The 20938-nt window shown below is 40.2% G+C and overlaps 1 protein-coding gene across 11 annotated transcripts in view; it reads left to right on the forward strand.

The window, feature by feature from the left end:
- ppfia1 (PTPRF interacting protein alpha 1) overlaps positions 1-20938 on the forward strand; it is a 55647-nt gene that overhangs the window by 32392 nt on the left and 2317 nt on the right. For 3 of the 11 annotated variants that reach the window (XM_055016300.1, XM_055016319.1, XM_055016279.1), the window contains exons 15-30: positions 242-465; positions 550-781; positions 5280-5309; positions 6907-7031; positions 8071-8243; positions 8364-8457; positions 8904-8915; positions 10966-11047; positions 11154-11354; positions 11650-11712; positions 13802-13828; positions 15394-15569; positions 16450-16547; positions 16654-16829; positions 20448-20516; positions 20634-20802. In XM_055016300.1, the coding sequence (XP_054872275.1) occupies positions 242-465; positions 550-781; positions 5280-5309; positions 6907-7031; positions 8071-8243; positions 8364-8457; positions 8904-8915; positions 10966-11047; positions 11154-11354; positions 11650-11712; positions 13802-13828; positions 15394-15569; positions 16450-16547; positions 16654-16829; positions 20448-20516; positions 20634-20802 (1951 nt within the window). The remainder of the gene's footprint in view (positions 1-241; positions 466-549; positions 782-5279; positions 5310-6906; positions 7032-8070; positions 8244-8363; positions 8458-8903; positions 8916-10965; positions 11048-11153; positions 11355-11649; positions 11713-13801; positions 13829-15393; positions 15570-16449; positions 16548-16653; positions 16830-20447; positions 20517-20633; positions 20803-20938) is intronic. The other 8 variants (XM_055016357.1, XM_055016328.1, XM_055016583.1 and 5 more) reach the window with 6 other exon arrangements.

The following is a 20938-nucleotide window of genomic DNA, read 5'->3' on the forward strand; positions in this document are numbered from 1 at the left end:
CAGTGTGCTAGAGATAACAGTATTAGTTACTTCTGTCTGTGTGATGCATTAATGACAAATATTGAAGTTAACCCTTTTATCTCTGTCACCTCTTTTTCTCTCATATGCCTACTGCCTGCTTTCTCTATATTTTTATTGTGTTCTCATTGTAATATCCTTTCCCCGCCTTCAATATCAGCTTTCTCTGCTGTCTTTTTTCTTCTTCATCAATTCACTTCTTTATCTGTTTTTATAAATCCAGGTGCAGACTTTGAATGAGCAGGAGTGGGAGCGCATGCAACAGGCTAATGTACTGGCAAACGTGGCCCAGGCCTTTGAGAGCGACATGGACGCTTCAGACCTGGAGGAGGACCGAGAGACCATTTTCAGCTCGGTGGACCTGCTGTCCCCTGCTGGCCAGGCTGACGCACAGACTCTTGCCTTAATGCTGCAGGAACAACTGGATGCTATCAACAATGAAATTAGGTATTACTAGGTGCACTGCTTCCAACAAGTCCACAGAAGTCTAGGTAGCAGTTTGTTAATTACAAACTTCCTTTTATCTTGCAGAATGATCCAGGAAGAGAAGGAGAGCACTGCGATCCGAGCAGAGGAGATTGAGGGTCGGGTGGGCAGCGGCGACAGCCTGGGAGGACGTTTCCGCTCCATGAGCTCCATCCCTCCATCACTGTGTGCTGGGTCCTCACTGGGTAGCTCTCCACCTGGATCTGGCCACTCGACCCCCCGACGAATTCCCCGTAGCCCTAACAGAGAACTGGATCGTATGGGTGTCATGACCTTGGTAACGCTTCCTTTGTTTTCCTGTGTTTCTTTGTCAATATCAAACGCTTAGTAGCATTTTTAATGTTGAAACTGCTAATTCAGTTATCCCTCATGAAACACTAGTATTTGTGTCTAATATTACATATAATTTCATCTGATATGGCTTGAAGTTGATGTTTGACTTTTGTGTATACAACTGTAAAAATGTTGGCGTTCCATGTTGATTTTGTGCGTTAACACCTAATGTTTGCATGTATGACAGCTTGTAACTGTTTGTATATGCAACTACCTCCTGCCTGTAGCAATATTGCTATGACCCCTACATCATCCAGAGCTCCCTCTCCCAGCAGACAGTAACTTACCATATGCCATATGGTGCAACTGGCTTCAGCCCTCCCCCTCAAGCCTATAGTTATGCACCATACTTCCAGGTACCTGCAGATCTCCCCTCAGCTCTCTTTGTTCCGTCCTCGGGTGGGTGCAGTCTGCCACTTCTTCTCCGTTCTGATCCTTTTCCCATCAGATACACACACGAAGCTTATTAACATAAACACACAACTTTGTTCTGAGAATATTTTGGGTTTGATAGTTCAAAGCTGCGAAAACATGGGGGTGTTCACAGGTAGTCTGTTCCTCCTGCTGCCAAAAAGAATGGATTAATCCTAGAAAGCTGCTGATGTACTGTTTTTCTCCTTTTGGAAGTAACACTGGATAGTGTCTGACCATTGACAGTCCGGTGGAATGAGAGCATATCAACCAACCCATCAACCTGGACCTACCTTTTAAACTGGTCATGAAAAAGGTCACTTTTCTAGCTTTGTTTTTCAGTCAGCTCTAAAGTGGTTTATAATGAGCTTCACAGTTATCTACTTCACAGGGCAGTTTTGTTGAGCTCTGTGGGAAAGTAATATAAGAACAAAACAGCCAGTGATAGTCTGGATGCTCAGACAAATCTTGGTCTTGTGTCAGTATTCTACATACATGAATGTGAATATCAAAACAAAGATTGTAAAGGGACACACCTCTCACCTAGTGAGCAGAACCTCCTTTATGTCTAATACTGGCAGAACAAAACATTGTTGTTTTGGTTTAGAAGCTACAGCGCACACACCCCTTCTGCACCTGTGAGCAGCTCTGGTGCTCGAGGCTGCACAAAGACCCTGCCTCTCTGTGTGAATCGCTGGGGTTTGTTACTGGCCACAGATCTGTACGAGTCTCATAGAGCTCTGTTGATCTGTGCCTGCTGGTGCTGCTTCTCACAGCTTGTTGCAGTCACTTTGCTATGCTGTTTTAATATTAATAAACAAATCTAATGGACTACATTTACTCCACATGACATAGCCTTGTTACATCAGGAGTACAGATAACTGACCCTGTCTGACAACTGAAATGACTGTAGGCCTCTTAGGTTCAGCTTCCAGGCTCGCATTCTTTTCAGCTCCTCACCTGCAGTCATGTTTTTTAAAACCCGGTTCTGTTTGAAAACATAACAGCAAGCTACGGGTGGAAATTTTGGTTTTGAGGAACTACAGTGCCACTGGTTTTCTTGGTAACACTGCAGGTGGTGTTATTCATTATTCAGTCCATTCAGGGATTTGTAATCTTGAGATTTGTGCGAATTTCTCAAGTTCCAGTAGTGTGTGCAGTTGTTTGATTCTAGGTAAAAGAAATCAAACAAATTATCCCAATTTTTGTTTACGTAATGAAGATAAAGTGGATAAAAATGCAATTATCATGCATTGGTTTGATTGAGTGTTTATGCTGAGACAAACAGCAAACAACATGAAAACAGGACCAATCCCAGCTGACATGAAAGAATAATTACAACTTGCCAGATTGAAAACAATTCCTGAATACTGTTGATTATTCTTTCATAAATTCTTTCTTTCTTTTTCAAGTTTTTTTTATAGGGGTTTTCAGACAACTGCTTTTGTTTCTGGCTTCTTCTACTTCTACTCTGTTTATTACAGCCATGTTAAATGTAGCTTATAGCGCCATCTTCTGTCAACAATACACAGGCAAGTTTATTCACTTTCAAGCAGTTGACCATTTGAACTCCAAGCAGTTTTTGGTTGTTTTTTGCTCCTGTCATACTTCTGTTGACTGTGGCCTTATTTTTCCACTGCAATATAAAGTCCTGCACCTTTATGGAAACAGTACAGCCATGGCTGTAAGTACAGAGAACTCACAAAATTCCTTCCTTAATAGTTTCAAAATTATATTACTCCATAAATCATAAAAAAGACAGAAAACTAATGTTGAATGTCTTTACGTGTTTTTTTTGTTTTACAAAAAATTATAAAATATGTACAAAATTTTTTTCAAGTGCCCACGGGTGTTACCAATACTGGAAAAAATGTTGGCTGTAGCTGTTGTACTACTTTTTTATTAATTTCCATACTTATATCCAGTCTGCTATGTGTAAACACAGCCTACAATTAACCTGAAAACTCCAGTGCAAGCTGTTTATTTTTAGAATGTAGATCAAAGTGGTTTCATGAAATATTACAATTTTATTGTGAGAGAAAGACTGACAAATTTCATTGACGTGTTAAAGGCAGCTCAGTGACTTCTACTGTGAGTGTTACATTTTTATATTGTGAGAAAATTTTACTTTCAGGCTAATATAAACAAAATAATCACACAATTCATCTTGTAGAAACAACACTAGTGTTTTCAGAAATCTAAAAACAGGTAGTTTAGGCAGCCGCATCCTTACATGTGGACACCAACACGGCAGCAAGGTGATGTCATGCTCATGCCTTAAGCTCACAACTGTTGTGAAATACGTATTTCTAAAGCACGATAAATGGCTTTATTGTATATACTTATATACACACTTTTTTCAACCGAGCTGGAAGTGACAGTCCGAAAGTTAAAAATCTGACATTCCTTTCTGTCTTCTGCCAACTTTAGTTTGTTTGTTTTGTTTTTTGTTTATTTGTTGTTGAGGGACAACATGCTTTTCAAACCCACTGGCAGATTTTAGGGTTCAAAGGATTAATGGAAACAAGCCTAATGTCTCTTCTTCCATTCAACTGTTGTAGAGTTAATGCAATGCAGGGTGGCATCTGTTCTACTGGGAATGACAGATTTAAAGAGCCAATGTTAGCTTTTGGGGTTTTTTGTCATAAAAAGCTGTTTTTTTTTTTTGCACATATAAGGTCTGCAAACTTACCAAACCAACAGTCCATGTCAAAGTAAGATATTCTCTCCTGTAGAAAATGCTTTTCCCTACCTCCCTGAAACACCTTGTTTCAAGTTCAGACTTTTTCTTCTTACACTTTTCTACATCACCATGTGACACATTTGCATAATGCCTGTTTAGCAGCTAGTTTGGCCCTTAAATGAAGAATGAGCAGCTGACTGGCTGTCTGCCGTCAATTCCAGTGCTTTCCAATTTGGTCGTAAAGGTAACCTAGACGTGCCCAAAAATGCAATTGTAAACCTGTAATTGTAGGGAATATGGGTGCTTTAAACATTTGTTTCAAAGAGTTGATTGAACTGGCGTGGTAAAATTTTGACATTGTTTTAGTAGGTGACACCAGAGAAATGACTGACATGTCAGCTTTACTACTTTTCAGATCTGATCATGGCTTTTCTGTAAACCCTCATATGAAAATGCCTTTTTAACACCTCAGTGGAACTTGTCAGAATACCCTGATTCCTAAATAACAAGACACTGCTAGAAAAGGAGCATTTTTGGTGATTAAATTAATTTTGTGCTCACCCCATCAATTTCCTCTTCCTGTTTCCCTTTTATAGCTCACTGATCTCTTCCTTGCCTTGGCCTCACTGTCAGTTGAGGAAAGGAAATGAGTGATTAGGTATTTTCCTCCTGGGGGCAAAAGAAACTCCCTCAGAAATGTGGCGCTCTGATGGTTTATTTGCTCTGCTAATGCCAGGTCTGTGAGGAATGCAGAGGGGAAACAATCCTGCTACCTTTTTTGGTGCACAGTGGAAAATATGAGTAGAACAGCTGTGGTTCACAAATTCAGGTGCCACACTGTATAATAACGCAGGAAGCAAAACTACTTTACAAGCTTTATGGTGGCATTCTTACCTGTGATTTCAAATACTATGTCTTGTACTTGGGTATTTAGTTTTAATTAATGTAATGAAGGCTTTATAGTGAAATAACTGTTGTGAGCTGGACTGCACCCATCCTACCTTTTCCTGAACCAACCTCCAGCGTGGTTGTTTTGCAGTGTCTCCTAATCAGATGTGGTGATACTCTTTCAGACTATATTTCCCTTCTTAATTGCACAATTAAAGCAACAGTTTCTCTGGGTCTCCGCTCGTGTGTGTGTGTGTGTGTGTGTGTGTGCGTGCGTGCGTGCGTGCGTGCGTGCGTGCGTGCGTGCGTGTGCGCGTGTGCGCGTGTGTGTGCATGAGTAAACGTACTGTGTATCAGATTTCCTGCTCTTCTGTGTTTGTGCATGGCTTGTTTCCACTGCTGATCTGTTGTGCGTCTCACTAACTGCTTTTCTCCTCTCTCCTTTTTTGCCACGCTTCAGCCTAGTGACCTGCGCAAGCATCGCAGGAAGGTAAACTAACAGCCTGCTTTACTGGGCTCTGTTAGCTTCTGTCTAATGTCCTCACTCCCCTTCATCTCCAAACCCCAGACACCAAGTGTTATCTATATTGTTCAACATTAGTTTCTCCATTCCATCCCTCAGTTCACTATCCAGTGTAACAATGCATCTCTGTGAAAGTTTTGTGTTGTCTTTATGGTGCCACTTCACCTTCTCATAAAATTGATTTCAGGTCCAAGGCACTGCGGCGTTACTGGACGCTCTTGTTTTTTTCAACATGCTGCAGTGCTTTGTCCATGTGTTTCACCATAATCTGAGCCAAAATCTGTTCAATTGACATTTTTTTGCTATGCAACCTTTTATTAGTGTAATTCATTTACATCACGCTTGTAAACTAAGCTTTTAAAAATGTATGTTGTTTCCAACAGCTCTGGACACTTCAAAATAGGGGTTGACTGATACTGCTTATATTTAATTATCAATTTAGACTCCAGTAAGAAAACAAATTGAAATGCCTTGGTTTGTTTATGTTTACATGTTTAATGAAAATAAACGTTTCTTTCAATGTTGATATGCTCTTAGTTGTAATATGAAAGTAGGTCAGATAGCACTGTTGGTGGGACATTGCTAGAGAACACAGTGGTGACTACAGGCAGAGAGGAGACTGCATCAGAGTCAGAGTAGCACATTTTTTAATTAATTTATTCTGGTGAACACCACTTAAAAAATAAAATAATTTGTTTTTGCACGATAGTATTTGTCTTATTTGTCAGTATGAAAGTAATAGCACAACTGCACTTTATATTGCTGTTAAGGAAGTTAGGTTGAGTGTCCACATAGTTTATTCTGATCGCCAGCGTCTCTTCTCAGAGCGCTGTGGCTTTATTATGCAGATGCTATGAGCACTGCTGGTCAAAAATCTAGTCATGAAAGTTCTAGGGCTGGACATGAATGTCCGGATATCCGAGTATTTGGTCATTACGGTGGTATCCGAATATTTATTTTGAGATCCGAATATTCGCCGCCGGACGTAATATGATATGAACCGATCCCCCCACCCACTCACCCACCCCCGTCGGACATTATGAGCCGGGTCTAATATTCGGCTCCTTCGTCCGTTTGCCCACCGCGTCGGATGTTACTAAGCGACCTGAATATTCGGATATAGGTCACTAGTCATGCCGAATATCCGGAGCCCAGAAACTGCTATTCGGGCCAGCCCTAGAAAGTTCACGGTGTAGACACTGTTGCTCCTTTTAAGGCAACCATCATATCTATCATACAATGGTAGTTAGAGTGGTGATATACTGTCAAGATATTGTAGCCATGGAGACAAAATTCCGACCACATGGGGGCATTTTTTGATGTCACTCTACCAGCACTTTTGTTACAGAGAAAGACTATATGGACACACACCCTAACTATTTACAGTGAACTACCTGGTGTAGATGTACAGGATGTATGGACTAGGCACAGTGTAACTGTGGTGTGCAATGCACTGTATGAAGTGTGACATTACTGTAAAAGCGTTCTACTTGGCAGCGCTGTGTGCAGAATAGATGGTGTGTTCTTTACGCTTCATTAACATGTCTTTTCCACTGTCATGCAGTCTGCTCAGGATGACAAGGCCACTATCCGATGTGAGACGTCACCCCCCACCACTCCACGCTCCATGCGCCTGAACAGGGAGGCAGGACACACTGCCAGTCACGAGGACATTAGAGACATTCGAGGGTAAGGCCTGTGATCGTCACTAGAAGAAATTTGTAGATTTTTTTGTCACCGCTTTGCAGAGCTTCAGACCAACCTTTCACATTGGTTGCACTGGTTCGTTTAGGTCCCAGCAAAATTTTTCAGTGTGCTGAATAATACATTTTTAGATTTTGTCAGCTCCCAAACACATCTTAAAAAAAATGTATGCATCTTGTAAATAATTGTAAAGAGAAGAAAGGGCACTCATAAATGTTTTGTCCTCGTTTATAGGAACATTCTAGGGCTTAAAGTTAGTTAAAGGTAGCGTTAAAGGCAGCTTTGTTCTAGGCAAGTTAAGTTTTATTATAATTTCTGTCTCCCTACTGCTTCGGTTTGTTGCTAGTCTTGCATAGCCAGAGCATTCTGCAGCACAGAATGCCAGCTAAACTACTATCATATTTGGCAGAGCTAATCGAATGATGGAGTAATGGTGTTCCTGCCAATTAGAGACTAAGAAATTATTGTGGTGGAACATTTGCAAATATAGAGATGTGGATTAATGCATAATGAAAATAACTAATTAATAGAAAAAATCCATCAAGCCGCCCTATTGCCCAGTCCAGATCCTCGGCAACACTTGGAGTTTTAGGTTTGTTGGTAGCCAGCGTGGAGGTGGTGGTTGTTGTTTCCCATAGTGAAGGGAATTTTGAAAACCGAAACCTGTAGATAGCAGTAGAGGAGGATAAAGCAGCGTAAAATGTGCAGCCAATGACAGGCTTATACCTGTACGGCCCCGGACCAATTTCTTGGAGAGATTGTGCTTTTTAAAATTTGGAAAGTTGATGCTCTGACAGCAAAAGCTCTGGTCCAAGCCATGCTTTGACTGCACAGGCAGACCTGCTAAATTGCAACTTCATCAGAGTGACCAGTGAAAATATTTAGCCTCGATTCACAGATTTTTACTTGCACGTGCATCCAACATGGTGGCACTCTGGAGCCCTGCCCCTGTGGTGTGCCCTGTTTTCTACCATTTGTCTCTGTAATCTCCCTGCATCCAATCAGTTACCCTTTGGTCTTGTAGTCTGGCGAGCCTGCAGGACGGCCAGGGTAGTAACCCGAGCAGTAGCAACAGCAGCCAGGACTCTCTCAACAAAGCAGCCAAGAAGAAGAGTATCAAGTCCTCCATTGGACGCCTCTTTGGGAAGAAGGAGAAGGGCCGACCCAGCATTCCTGGCAAGGACTCCCCCAGCCAAGGTCAGACAGGGCTGGAGACGCAGGGTTTTTATTCCACTGCAGCATATGGTTATGTAAATGTTATGCACTTCCATGCTACCTGCATTGCTGTGATTCTGAACAAGGTGTTTATGTTTCTAGCTGGCACTCCTGAGGCAGAGAGCTCTCCTAAGGATGGTTTAGGAATGGGCACCCTCGGGGGCCCTGCTGAGAAGAACAGGAAGCTGCAGAAGAAGTAGGTTTCTTCCCAACAGTCCCTTTGTCTCTCCACAACTTCTATAGACTGAGAAAAAAGCTGAAAAATAATAAAGATGATATAACACCCTGCTTACAGGATACTTATGTTCCAGTACAGTGTTAATAATGTAAAAGTCCATGGGTGTTATTGTGGGCTGTGGTGCCCCTGCTATAGCCTCACATGCTCACTCCCCACCACCTGACTCACGCTCAGCAGCTCATCTCCCTTCCACTCCACACCCAGTATTTCCATGGCAGTCATCTCCTACAATAATTTTATGTTTTTTCCCCTCATTCTTAGTTTTGTGCGAACATTTTGCAAACGCCATAAATGTTGTTTTGCTTCCATCCTGAATTAGCATCAATTCATTCTTTCTCTGTATTTTTTTTGCCAACCTCCCTCTTTTAATTTTTTTCACCATCCCCTTCTCATTCCATGTGTAGTCCAAAGACCGGGTAAGTTGTTGCTCTTGCCTTACCTTATCTTTTTTTTTTTCCCACGCTTGGCTTCACATTGACCTCACCCATAACTCTAAGGACCCCAAACAACTGTCCCTCCGAATATCTGACAGCTTTTCCGTGCTACTCTTTACCCTGCTTTCCACAGAGGAGCTTAACTAACAGGAATGTGTGTGTGCTGATTTTTAGTGAGTGAAAAATTTTCCTCTTGCAGCTTTCCTATCGGAGCATGACGTTATGCGCTACAACTATAGGAAAGATGGCAGAATTCATGCAGATAGTTGGCTTTTCGTGAGTGTGTTTATAAGTTTGAAAATGATCATATAATAAAATGTAGCACAATCATTTTGTTACTCATAGTTTTTTTGAAGCTAAATTGTCTGAACATGATTTTGGAGATATCGGCCAAACAGATGGTTGGAGGTATGTGACTCATGGCCCCATCTAGTGGCCAAATCCAGCCATTTTCATAGTTTTAGGACATCAATTAAGACTTGGTAGTCATGGCACTGTTCCTTCTTGACAAACTGAGAATGTGCATGAGGTGAATGTGCAGTATTTAGACAGCTATTGCAAAGGTTTTCTGTCCTACATATTTCCCTCCGTGCATGTACAGATGTAGAAGAATGCATCCGTACTAAAGTCATTTTATAAGTGGACTCTCAAAGCACTGGTTCTGGGAGAAAACTTAACTGACTAATAAAGTTCCTCAGACCTGAAACTGTGGCTGCAGTCTCATAGAGGCTGGCCAAATGATCTGGTTAAACCTGGGCAGTCCCAGCTGGAAAAAGTCTGAGGACAGACACTTTACAGTCATTTTACAGGCTAGGATTTTGCTTAAAGGAGCATTTAGGTTTATTTCAATTTGCTGTATTTTCCATTAATGTGGTTATTTGGCTTGAATTGCAATGCTAACTTTGCACTCTTTACCTCCATTTTAGAGATTCAGGGAAATTTCATGTGGAGCTCTTTGTATAACAGAAAACAGAAATTAGAAAATCTCTAGGATGTTAATCAAAGCTGCAGATTCATTAGTTGTAGTTCCACAGCTGAGATTCCTCTCATCCATTTGCACATGAAGATTTTCCCAGTCTAACTTGACTAAGTCCTACCAGTTTTCACGAGACGTCTTTCAGGATGTCCACGCGGACTTTGAAGGTGTACAGTGGACACATATAAGGCTGTTCACACTTCAGTAGCTATGCATCAGCCTGCTATGTTGATGCGATGCATTGCCCCTCATATCAAACGTAGAAAAACATGTGGGGCTCCAGTGGATGTTTCTGAAATGCTGTAAATTTACACTTTTTACAGGATATAGCAGCTGATCTCAGCTTGAGGTGTGTCACTTTGCCAGTGTGATTATTCCTGAACTATGCCCACTGTGTTAGGGCCCTATCATTTTAAAGCATACACAAATCAAAGCGCCTCACCTACGCAGGAAACATGAATTTAAACAGACCATGATGTGCAAATGAATATATTGGTAATAAGGTTTGCTGCCAAATATTCCCAAATGAAGAGCCTTAATACAGTTAGCAAAATGTTTCTTCCAGGTGGCTAATTACTGTGTCTCACTGTAGCCAGAGTGAAAACAAATGTTTAAGATTTTAAATTTTTTGAAACCTGCAAAGATTTCATGCTACTTTTGTCACTTAACACTGTTCATTAGCTGTTTTGTGTGACTTCTTGTTTTCCCAAATGTGTACAACAAAGGTACAGAGTGCAAAGTTAGCATGACACACAGAGTCACATTAATAGAAAATATATCAGGGTTGAAATAAACCTGAATCCTTAACATTTAAATGAAATTCTGTCTAAGCTTGTCCAGATGTTTGAGTCTTTCTGGGTTTCAGTTTCTGCGTTTTCTCTCAAACTCCTGCTCTCTGTTTTGAGTGTGCATGTCAGTTGATGTTTTGGGGTTTGTGCTCATGTGTTCCAAAGGTGAACTTGGGAGTTTGTGATGGGCTCTACATGTGGCTGTGTACAAAATTTATTTAACTTTATGAGCATATGAACTGGCTCTAATATATATTTTGTGTCTCAGGCATGAATTACTGGAAGAGGCTCGCAGGCAGGGCCTGCCATTCGCCCAGTGGGATGGACCAACTGTTGTGGTTTGGCTGGAGGTACGACACTGACACATCTATAAACCAGTTGAACCAGTATCATCTCTGTGATATTTATCCAGTTTAAGCTGATGCCACTGTCTCTACTGTTTCTCCTTCTGGTCAGCTGTGGGTGGGCATGCCAGCCTGGTATGTGGCTGCATGTCGTGCCAATGTAAAAAGCGGAGCCATCATGTCGGCACTGTCAGATACAGAGATCCAAAGGGAAATTGGAATCAGTAACCCGTTACATCGTCTGAAACTTCGCCTGGCGATCCAGGAAATCATGTCTCTCACCAGTCCATCTGCCCCGCCAACCTCGAGAACGGTACTCGTCTGTCTGGTTCATATGAAAACACACATTCAGGATGCACTTACACAGATAATAATAAGAGATGTTTTCCTTTCAACACTCTGTCAACACATTCTTATCATCTGAATGAGCATGACACTTTCGATGTATTAACTACTTAACATGTACTAATGATTGATCAGTTCTGATTCTTTGGCTAACAATGCGTGAACAGATGCTTCATGACCTTCTTTCCATGCTGCTTTCTTTCTGTCTTTCGTCCCTCTTCCCTTTTTGCACACTTGTGATTGGGGGGGTGTCACATGATCAGACTACAGGAAACGTTTGGGTCACGCATGAAGAGATGGAAAGTTTGGCAGCCACACCTCCTACGGTTAGTGTACCCGGATTGGCTTGGCACCCGGTGGCTTCTCATGTCTGTGGTGACTGTCTTGTTTCAAGTTGCCTCCAGGACAGCCAGACGTCACTTATTGCATGCATATATTGATTATTGATCAGTCCACTATTCTTTGGAGAAACACACAGCAACTTGAAACAAGACTTTATCCTATTTACTAGTTAGTGACTTTTCGGTCTTTCTTGGTGGTATGAGTAATAAATGTGTTTCTACTTTTACATTGGTGAGTGTTTTGTGTGTATGTGTATCTGTGCTTTATAGTGGACAACTATAAGTAGTTATCAACTTTAAAGTTGACAACTATAAGTAGTTGTCAACTTTATAGTTGCTTTATAGTTGACAACACAAACACCTGCTGCTTAGGTGGCTCTAAGGGTTATTGAGAACAAAGATACAATGTTCTAAACAAGAGGGAATAAGCATGAAGAAGTTCTTCTCTCTGGCTCCTATAACTCCAAATTTTATTTCATTTATTTTAATAAAACCATCTCTGAAACGGTGAAATTTATTAGGTATGGGCGACATCGTAAATCATGTTATAAGGCCATACAAATTCACCCTTGGCACTGAGGTAGCTTTTCCCTTTAACATCTTTATTTGTAGAAAATGCAATCAAAAGGCTGTTTTTCCACTGTGGGAACTTGTGGGTTGTTTTAGGGTGACTTGAACCTTTCTGAATGTTCTGACTTAGAGAACTGGGTCTGTAGAACCTTTATCAAGCTGTTAGTTGGTTGAACCTGGACAGAACAACAAGCAAATGTGTTTCTGTCCTCTAGATGTCCTTGTTGAGAAGCAATCTTCTTCTCCCCATCAACAATTTACAATTCACCAAAAAAGGCTAATAGATAACAACCCTCAGTTCAGTTTTCCTCCATGCTCCTAGAACAGGAGCGATGTCCAGAAACTACTGTTTGTTGTTGTTTTGGTGCATGTCATGGCTGAAAGTGTCGGATCCTGCACCGCAATGGAAAACAAAAGGCTAATATGCTGAATTAAGACACCGCAAGTTCCTGCAGTGGAAGATTGCTGACAAAGTTCAGAGACTGTGCCTTTAAAATCCAAAAACTGATTTAATGACCTATTTAAATTTGGTTGCCATCACTTTCGAAGTAGACTCCTTGTGCAATGATACACTCATATTAGTAAATGCTAAATGATCCATACGTATGTACACTACAATTCAAAAGTTTCCGGTCACTTAGAAATATCCTTATTTTTGAAAGAAAAGCAATTTTTTTCAATGATGATAACATTAAATTAATCATAAATCCAGTCTAGACATTGTTAATGTGGTAAATGACTATTCTAGCTGGAAACAGCTGATTTTAATGGAATATCTACATAGAGGTACAGAGGAACATTTCCAGCAACCATCACTCCTGTGTTCTAATGCTACATTGTGTTAGCTAATGGTGCTGAAAGGCTAATTGATGATTAGAAAACCCTTGTGCAATTATGTTGGCACATAAAAAAAGTGTGAGGTTTCATGGGAAACATGAAGTAGGCTGAGTGACCCCAATCTTTTGAACAGTAGTGTAAGTACCTTTTTAACCCTAGCTGGGTTCAATGAAGCCCTTTTCAATGTGTTTCTAATGCACCCATTCATTCACCCACACACACACTCATACATCGATGATTACCACCAGCCATCAGGAACACGCTGGGATTCAGTAGGGAGGAGGTCAGGCATGGAACTTAATTTATCATGTAATGAAACAGACACTTCTGACTGGTTTTTCAGTTGAACATTTAGTGTATCATATATTATTTTGCATTTTAATTGACAAGTTACACAAAATTTATCCAAAATAGAGTGTTTTCACCATATCGCCCACTCCTAAGTTGTTGTCTGCTATTGTTTAGTTGCCACTTTTATTTCCTGTATGATGCCTTACCATTAGGTTGTCTGGCTTGTTTACTTCCTTATGTTTTTGACTGGCTTGTCTTATAGTTTATGTACTTCATGTTTTCCACTTGAAGCTGCTCTAACCCAGCACTGCTGCCTCACTAACCCCTCACCTTTCTGTTCTTTTCACCATGCTCACTCTAACCATGCTAACACCAGGAGGATGACGAGAGTAGCTGGGCCCAGGTTTGCACACGTTCCCCCCAAAAACCCACTTACCGATCATGTTTTTATTTACTCTACTAGTCCTCATACTCAGTGTTGATTCTTTTATAATATTTATTTAAGGACGTGTCATAGGTTTTGCTTCGGATTTATTTTCATGTCACTAAGAATGCATCTCAACGCGCATGTTTAGAGATGTTCATTGTGCAGTTTTCACCTGTTTAGTTTGGTTCAGTTTAGCAGCAGAAACATTTCAGCTTGAATTGTCACTAAATGTTCAATGCGGCTTTGATTGTGTTTATTAATAGTTAGAATATGAGCCAAACCTAACTGCAGGAAACATTATAAACAATATTTATACTAATAACAATGGTTTAACACCACTGTAAAAAGAATGTTTTTGCTTGAGGCTTAAGATCTTCTACTAAACCATCTTTAAAGTAGGCTTTGCCTAGTAAGACAACATTTACTAAGAAGTATGTAGCTGTAATTCAGTCATAATGTATTTTAATTGCAAATGTTAATATTTTTACACAATAACTGCCAAAGATGCCACAAATTGTGAAAACACAGTACAGACATGCTAATGAGAATTCTGTTTTCTTTGCAGTCAGGTTGACACAATGTTTTTTGGTGAATTTTTCACACCTTAGTTTTGTTAGAAGAAACTCGGTGGTTTTGTGTAGTGATTCTAGATTAAGTGCAAAGTTGAGGTTTCATAGAGAAACCTGTGGTTGTAGACGCTGTTAGCAAGTGAGGTTTCCTGTGTAAAAACCACAGACAGCAATCAAAGTATCATTTTTAAAGATGTTATTGATACTGTAAAGCCTGTGAACATTACAGCTGATTAAATATGAATAAAGTTAGGAAACACTGTATGCTCACATGTACTAAACAGAAAGGCAAGGTGAGTCTATTTGTATATCACATTTTATAGACAAAGGTAATTCAAAGTGTGTTACATTGTGCATTAAAATGCTTAGAAAGTAGAAAAAAGTGACTCATACAGTTGCAAATTAAAAGAACATATAAGAATTAAAAAACATTAAGCACAGACAAAGTTAAACTGGAATTTGCAGAAACAGTGGTACATTATTTAAACATAAGGGAAAATATTTTTTTCTTTCACTTAGTTTAAAAATAGCTTCATTTGGGAGATATTTAAGATCCAGATGGAGCTGATTCCAGCAAGACGCAGCATCATGTTAATAAAACTAATTTAACAGTGTTTGAAAGACAAATTTCAGTGCACAAATTTTCCACTCTGAAAAAGATTATATCTGAAGATTTGTGTGTAGACAACCTTAGTTCATTGCAAAGTAAGTTGAGAAATTATCGCAAAATCTAAAAATGCAGCCTAAAATGCTCAGTTATACAATGCTCAAAACATTCCATTGGCTTCATGCGATCTGCCTTACATTCAGTATCTAGTTTAAGATAGGAGCGGTTATGAAACACATCCATATCCTGGAGTAGTAATTAGTTCCTTGTCTAATAAATGAATAAATAATCTTATTAACAACACTTTCCTTCTAGGCAGTTCTCTCTCACAAACCCTTGCTAAACCTTCTCTTCTCTGACTGCAGACGTTGGCGTATGGCGACATGAACCACGAGTGGATCGGTAATGAGTGGCTGCCCAGCCTGGGTTTACCTCAGTACCGCTCCTACTTCATGGAGTCCCTGGTGGACGCCCGAATGCTTGACCACCTCACCAAGAAGGACCTTAGAGGACAGCTTAAAATGGTGGACAGCTTCCACAGGTAAAACTGAGATAAATAAAGTGTGACAGTATCTTATTATTATCAACACACAACAAATGTTGTCTGTGTATTAGGGATCGACCGATACAGGATTTTCAGGGCCGATACCGCTAATTTCTGGCAATCATAAAAGACTGGTGACCGATATTTGAGACCGATATATACTACGTGTAATGCTTAAACAGGATGTGATAGCAGAGAACCTGTCATTAATAACTAGGCTTCTTCATTAATCAGAATGACTATAACTGAATATATAAAATAGAAATAGGAGTGGTTAAATTAGGACACTCTGCTCTGTTTAATTGAGATTGACCACTGTGTCTTCCGAAGTTACGTCTGTTGTTCTTTCTTTTTTTAATCTTTCGCTGTTGTGTCACGTTTATTGTCCATTAAATTTCATATCTTAAAGCATTATTAATTATTGTTTTCTAGACTTTGTTTTAGGGTCATTTGTAGCTGCCTTTTAACTTAGCCACTAGCCCATAGTGTAACCTTAGCCACTGTGAAAGGAGTTAATTTCCAGGTTTGTGGCAACGACTTGTGTTTCTTCTTCAGTCTCTGCTTGAGAGAGATTTCTGAGACGACAGAGTGACAACGGACAGAGAGAGGAGGCTGTATCAGACCTGAAATAGTGAATTTAGTTTATCAGTAATCGCTCAGTGACAATATAGATACCAGTAATCGAAAAATCAGCCATGATAATCAGCCAGACAGATAATTGGTCTATCCCTACTGTGTATCTAAAGCTTGATGTTGCTTTTTCTTCTGTGCTTTGGGGCTTTTTTTTTAAACACATCAGTGTAAAAGGAGCGGATTTTACCAAAGTATCAGCTAATAGGGATCCAGATAAACAACAAACTGTCTGTCTGTACAACAGGAACAGTTTTCAGTGTGGTGTCATGTGTCTGAGGAGGCTCAACTACGACCGGAAAGAGCTGGAGAGGAAGAGAGAGGAGTGTCAGCTAGAGCTCAAAGGTAGCAAACACGCTGCTGCTTTCTCCATACAAATAGTTTATTTTCATCTTATTTCTTTGCAAAATGACATTCCTGCTGGATTTCCTTCATCGTTTTGTTGTTTCAGATGTGCTGGTGTGGAGTAATGAGCGTGTGATCAGTTGGGTTCAGGCCATCGGACTCAAAGAGTACAGTGGCAACCTTTATGAGAGCGGAGTTCATGGAGCACTGCTCGCCCTTGATGAAACCTTCGATCACAACACCCTGGCCTTGCTGCTGCAGATCCCCACGCAGAACACACAGGTACAAACGCCCACTATACAAATGTCTAGTGTTGTTAACTGTTTTTTTTTTAACATCATGTCTGGTTTACCCATAAGGTCACTGGGTCAGTGACAACATGTCAATCTACTAAATGCTTCAATATGTGTAATTTGTGTTTTAAAAAGTCATCTTTACTAGTTCTACTACTTTACATTACAGACAGCTTTGGAAATAGATGTTAGATCACTGTGACCACCATTTTCTGCCTCATCTTTTGTAGTTCTTTACGAAGCCATAATCTGTTTTTTGCTTAAGGTTGCAATGGGCAGCCGATTTGCTGATTTAAAACCAGTTAGCAATGGCTTCTCACTGTAACAGTCTTTGTTAAGTGCCAAGATGTGTCTTTATTTGGGCATTGTTGAGTCACAACATAGCTTGGATTATCTGTTAACTATAGATCTACTACTACTACAGCTTATGCTCTGAACAGGGATGTTTTTGGCCATCTAGAGTGAATTTTGAATCGTTTACAGTTTAAGTACATCATGTTTCATTAGACTTTTTTTACGGCTTTAAGAAGATGGTGTAAATATTTACCCACTGACAAAACTACTAAAAAATAATTAACGTTTGAGGCCTGATGTGTAGACTTTGTTGGAAAAAAGTCAGGTGATCTAATAATTATTTCCACAGCTATATAATGCATTAAAGGTGTGTTGATAATTAAAGTGAAAGAGGATATGCATTTGGGATGTGCTTAATTGGTCGACTAATTGATTAAATATTTCTGCCGTTGCTTGTTGACCCCAGAAATTCTCACTGAGTATCCTAATTATTAATTGTTTATTAATGTGCTGCGCTGGTTAACTGTTCTGTGGTGCGTCTAAAATGTTACACAACAACCTGCCAACCACCTTCTGTGCCAGTAGGGTGGAACATGGGGAAGATGATGGTAGATCCAATGCAGATTATCAGCATTTAGATCTAGAAAATGAAAACAAGGTTGTGTCTTGGCAGTTAGAAAAACGGCTGTAAAACTACTGAACTGGAGCAATGCACAACCACATTCAGTACAGGTGTGTAGACCTGCAAGGTGTTTATTTTAAATGTTATTTAGCTTTTCGTTACTGAGTTGTGTTTTGTAGGAAAACATAAAATAATCACCTCAGTGGCATTTAAAATACACTTTGGTTGTTGGAAAAAATGATTTAAAGTTTTAAATGGCTCTGAAATATTCTTTCGAACGAGGTTTACCCTTACTGGTTGAATTGTGCTCAATTTTGAGTGTTTTTAGAGTGTCGAAAAGTAGTCGTAAATTCTAAATTTGTATTTAACCGACTGATGTTGGTCGATCAGGAACATCCCTAGTATGCATCGTTATTGTGATGAATCAATAGAGAATTTTCACCTCAGCTTTAATAAGCTTTTTTAGCCTTTTTCTCTTCATTGTTTGGTGGTTGACATCACAAGCTGCTGTTGTTTCATCTTGTGCTTACAGATACTCAGGTAATCAGATATTCAGGTAATACATGAAATGAACTGGCGAACTGTTAAATTGTCTTAAAAATGGATTAAATCTGTGCTAAAACAACACTCACATGCTCCTCCTGCCCACACTGACTGGACAGAGATTTCCTGCTTTTTCAGTTGTACTGTCGGAGAGATGGGGAAAAAAACAGCAGTTCTCACTATGAAAATACATTCTCAAGTTAGGAGAAGTTAGTATATTTGCAGTAGCTGTCTGAGCCAGATGTTTGATGCCTCATTAGCTTCAGCTGAAAGGATCGAGGATTTTGTCCCACATCTTCTACTTGTTGGAAGCAGTCTCTTCACAGCCTGCATAGAAAGAGCAAATACTAATAGTGAACCAAAACTGCTGTATATTGGCTCACAATAATTACTATTATTTGTGTTGCCATTTTCAAAACAGCAGCTACATGTGCTTCACGGAGCAGGGGAATGCTGAAAGATCTGAATAAATAATACAGGATAAAAACATTAAAATTGAACTCAACACTGGCAAATATTCCCTAAAATCCTGAACCTGACGATAGAGATTAAAGAACATTGAAATGCCTGTCTGTACAAGTGTGTTTGGAGAAGGGACATGATGGTTGACATAGGAGTCTTGATCCTGAATTCCTCTGACAGGGCACTCCAAAGTCAGGGCCCTTGAAAGTGAAACCTCTGTCTGCCTTTAGCTACTAATGTCAGTCTAGGAACAACCTAGAAATAGAGACCCACGCCAGGGGGCCTCGGGCTGTGATCCAACTCGTAAAGGGTATAAAGTTCAGAAATAGAATTTGGAGGAAGATCCTGTTTACCTGGAACATAAGTCGGAGTCAGAATCTGCTTTACTGGCCACGTTTGTTACCACACAGGAGGGATTTTGTTGTAGTTGTTGGTGGCTATCGAGCAATACAGACGATATACAAGCAATATACAGATTATACAACAGGATAATGTAAAGCTAACAACTGTGTGTGTGCAAGCAGCAATATGTGCATCACTTATGGGAATGATATCATGATGTATGAATATTGACTCAGTTATTTATGAGGGTAATGGCAAGAGGAAAGAAACTGCTGCTGAGTCTAGTTATAAAAGCTGTTTTAAACATGGGCTATTGGAAAGGAATTTTGGTGTTCCCAGTAGAGGTGTTAGGCAGCACCAAAACGGTAAGAATTGAGAATTTAGCCTGTTTTGTTCATGGGGGTTTTAATTAATCAAGCATAATAGACAGTTATTTTCACCAAATGGATAGAAATAAAAGAAAAAATACATTGATTTCTGTCAAATAAAATAACAAACTCATTGCCCTTACTGTGTGCTGACCGATCATGCTTTCTGGTGTGCATATTCACCTCCCAAAGACCCATTCTGAGTCAGGAAAACCCCTGAATGCACACACCTGCTGTGAAACTTGTAACGTTTGTCTCCCCCTTCTGGCCATGAGCGTAATTACACAAACTCTGTCGACATGCTTGATCTTTTTCGTTTTGTATATTGTGATCCTTCCTCTGAAGTTTCTTTTACATGCAGCATCAGAGACTTTTCATGGATGCTTCCTAGGTTTTTCCTGCATAGACTCTACCACACTCTCAGTTGCTGTTGCCTACTCCGTCTTCGGTTGTGCAGTATCAATTATTGCTGGTTGATGCGTATCAGAAACCAGATTTAAAACTCCAGTTTACTGGGGAATACAGTCTAATTTACCTGGATCTGACAGGCTAATTTGGCTATAAAGTGATGGACATTTATTTATATGTCGAATGCCCACAATTTCGCTTTAAAAAGGAAACTAAAATCCATTAGTGCATTCATTTTGATGACGCATTTGTCTCCAGTGACACACACGGGTTACCATTGTAAATCAAGGAGAAGAAATCAAGAATAAACACCACAACTGCTCAGTTTCAAAGTTGCACAAGGAAAGAAATTAGTATGCAGGAAATTACACAAGCATTCAAGCAATTTTAACAGGAGGAACAAGTGATTGACTGTGGACTTAAAAGCAGTACCAGTGAAACCAGAATACCTGCTCAGAGGCTCAGAAAGATGACGTGATTCCAGCCTCAGAAGACAGTTGTCGGGTTCTGTGTTGATCCCTGGGATGCTGTAGTTATCTCATTCATTTCGTTTTTCTGTTCTTTCCAGGCCAGAGCGACTCTGGAGCGTGAATACAACAGTCTGCTGGCCATTGGCACAGACAGGAGAATGGAAGAGGTGACGAACACACACTCCTGCCGACACAGTGACACGAACAGAGTGCGAAAATATGTGTGAAATCAACTTTCTCTCTCAATCTCTGAACCCTCTTTCTCTTCCAAACCTCCCTTCTAGGATGACGATAAGAACTTCCGCCGAGCTCCCTCATGGAGGAAGAAGTTCAGGCCCAAAGACATGAGGGGGATGTCCTTGGGGGCATCGGATACCCTCCCAGCCAACTTCAGAATGACCAGTAGCGGCACAGCATCTCCCTCCACGCAGCCAAAGAGGAGCCCGATGGACGGTAAGCAGAGGAACCACAACTGTGTGCATGTTTGTGTGTAATTCGCTCTGTCAATGCTGCTAATTAGAACTTCTCCGATGGGCAGTTCAGCCCCGACTCCTCATATGCTCTTAATTCTTCTTGAATGGCTTTGCTG

This window comes from Amphiprion ocellaris, chromosome 1, assembly GCF_022539595.1.
Source record: "Amphiprion ocellaris isolate individual 3 ecotype Okinawa chromosome 1, ASM2253959v1, whole genome shotgun sequence".
Taxonomy (NCBI): Eukaryota; Metazoa; Chordata; class Actinopteri; family Pomacentridae; genus Amphiprion; species Amphiprion ocellaris.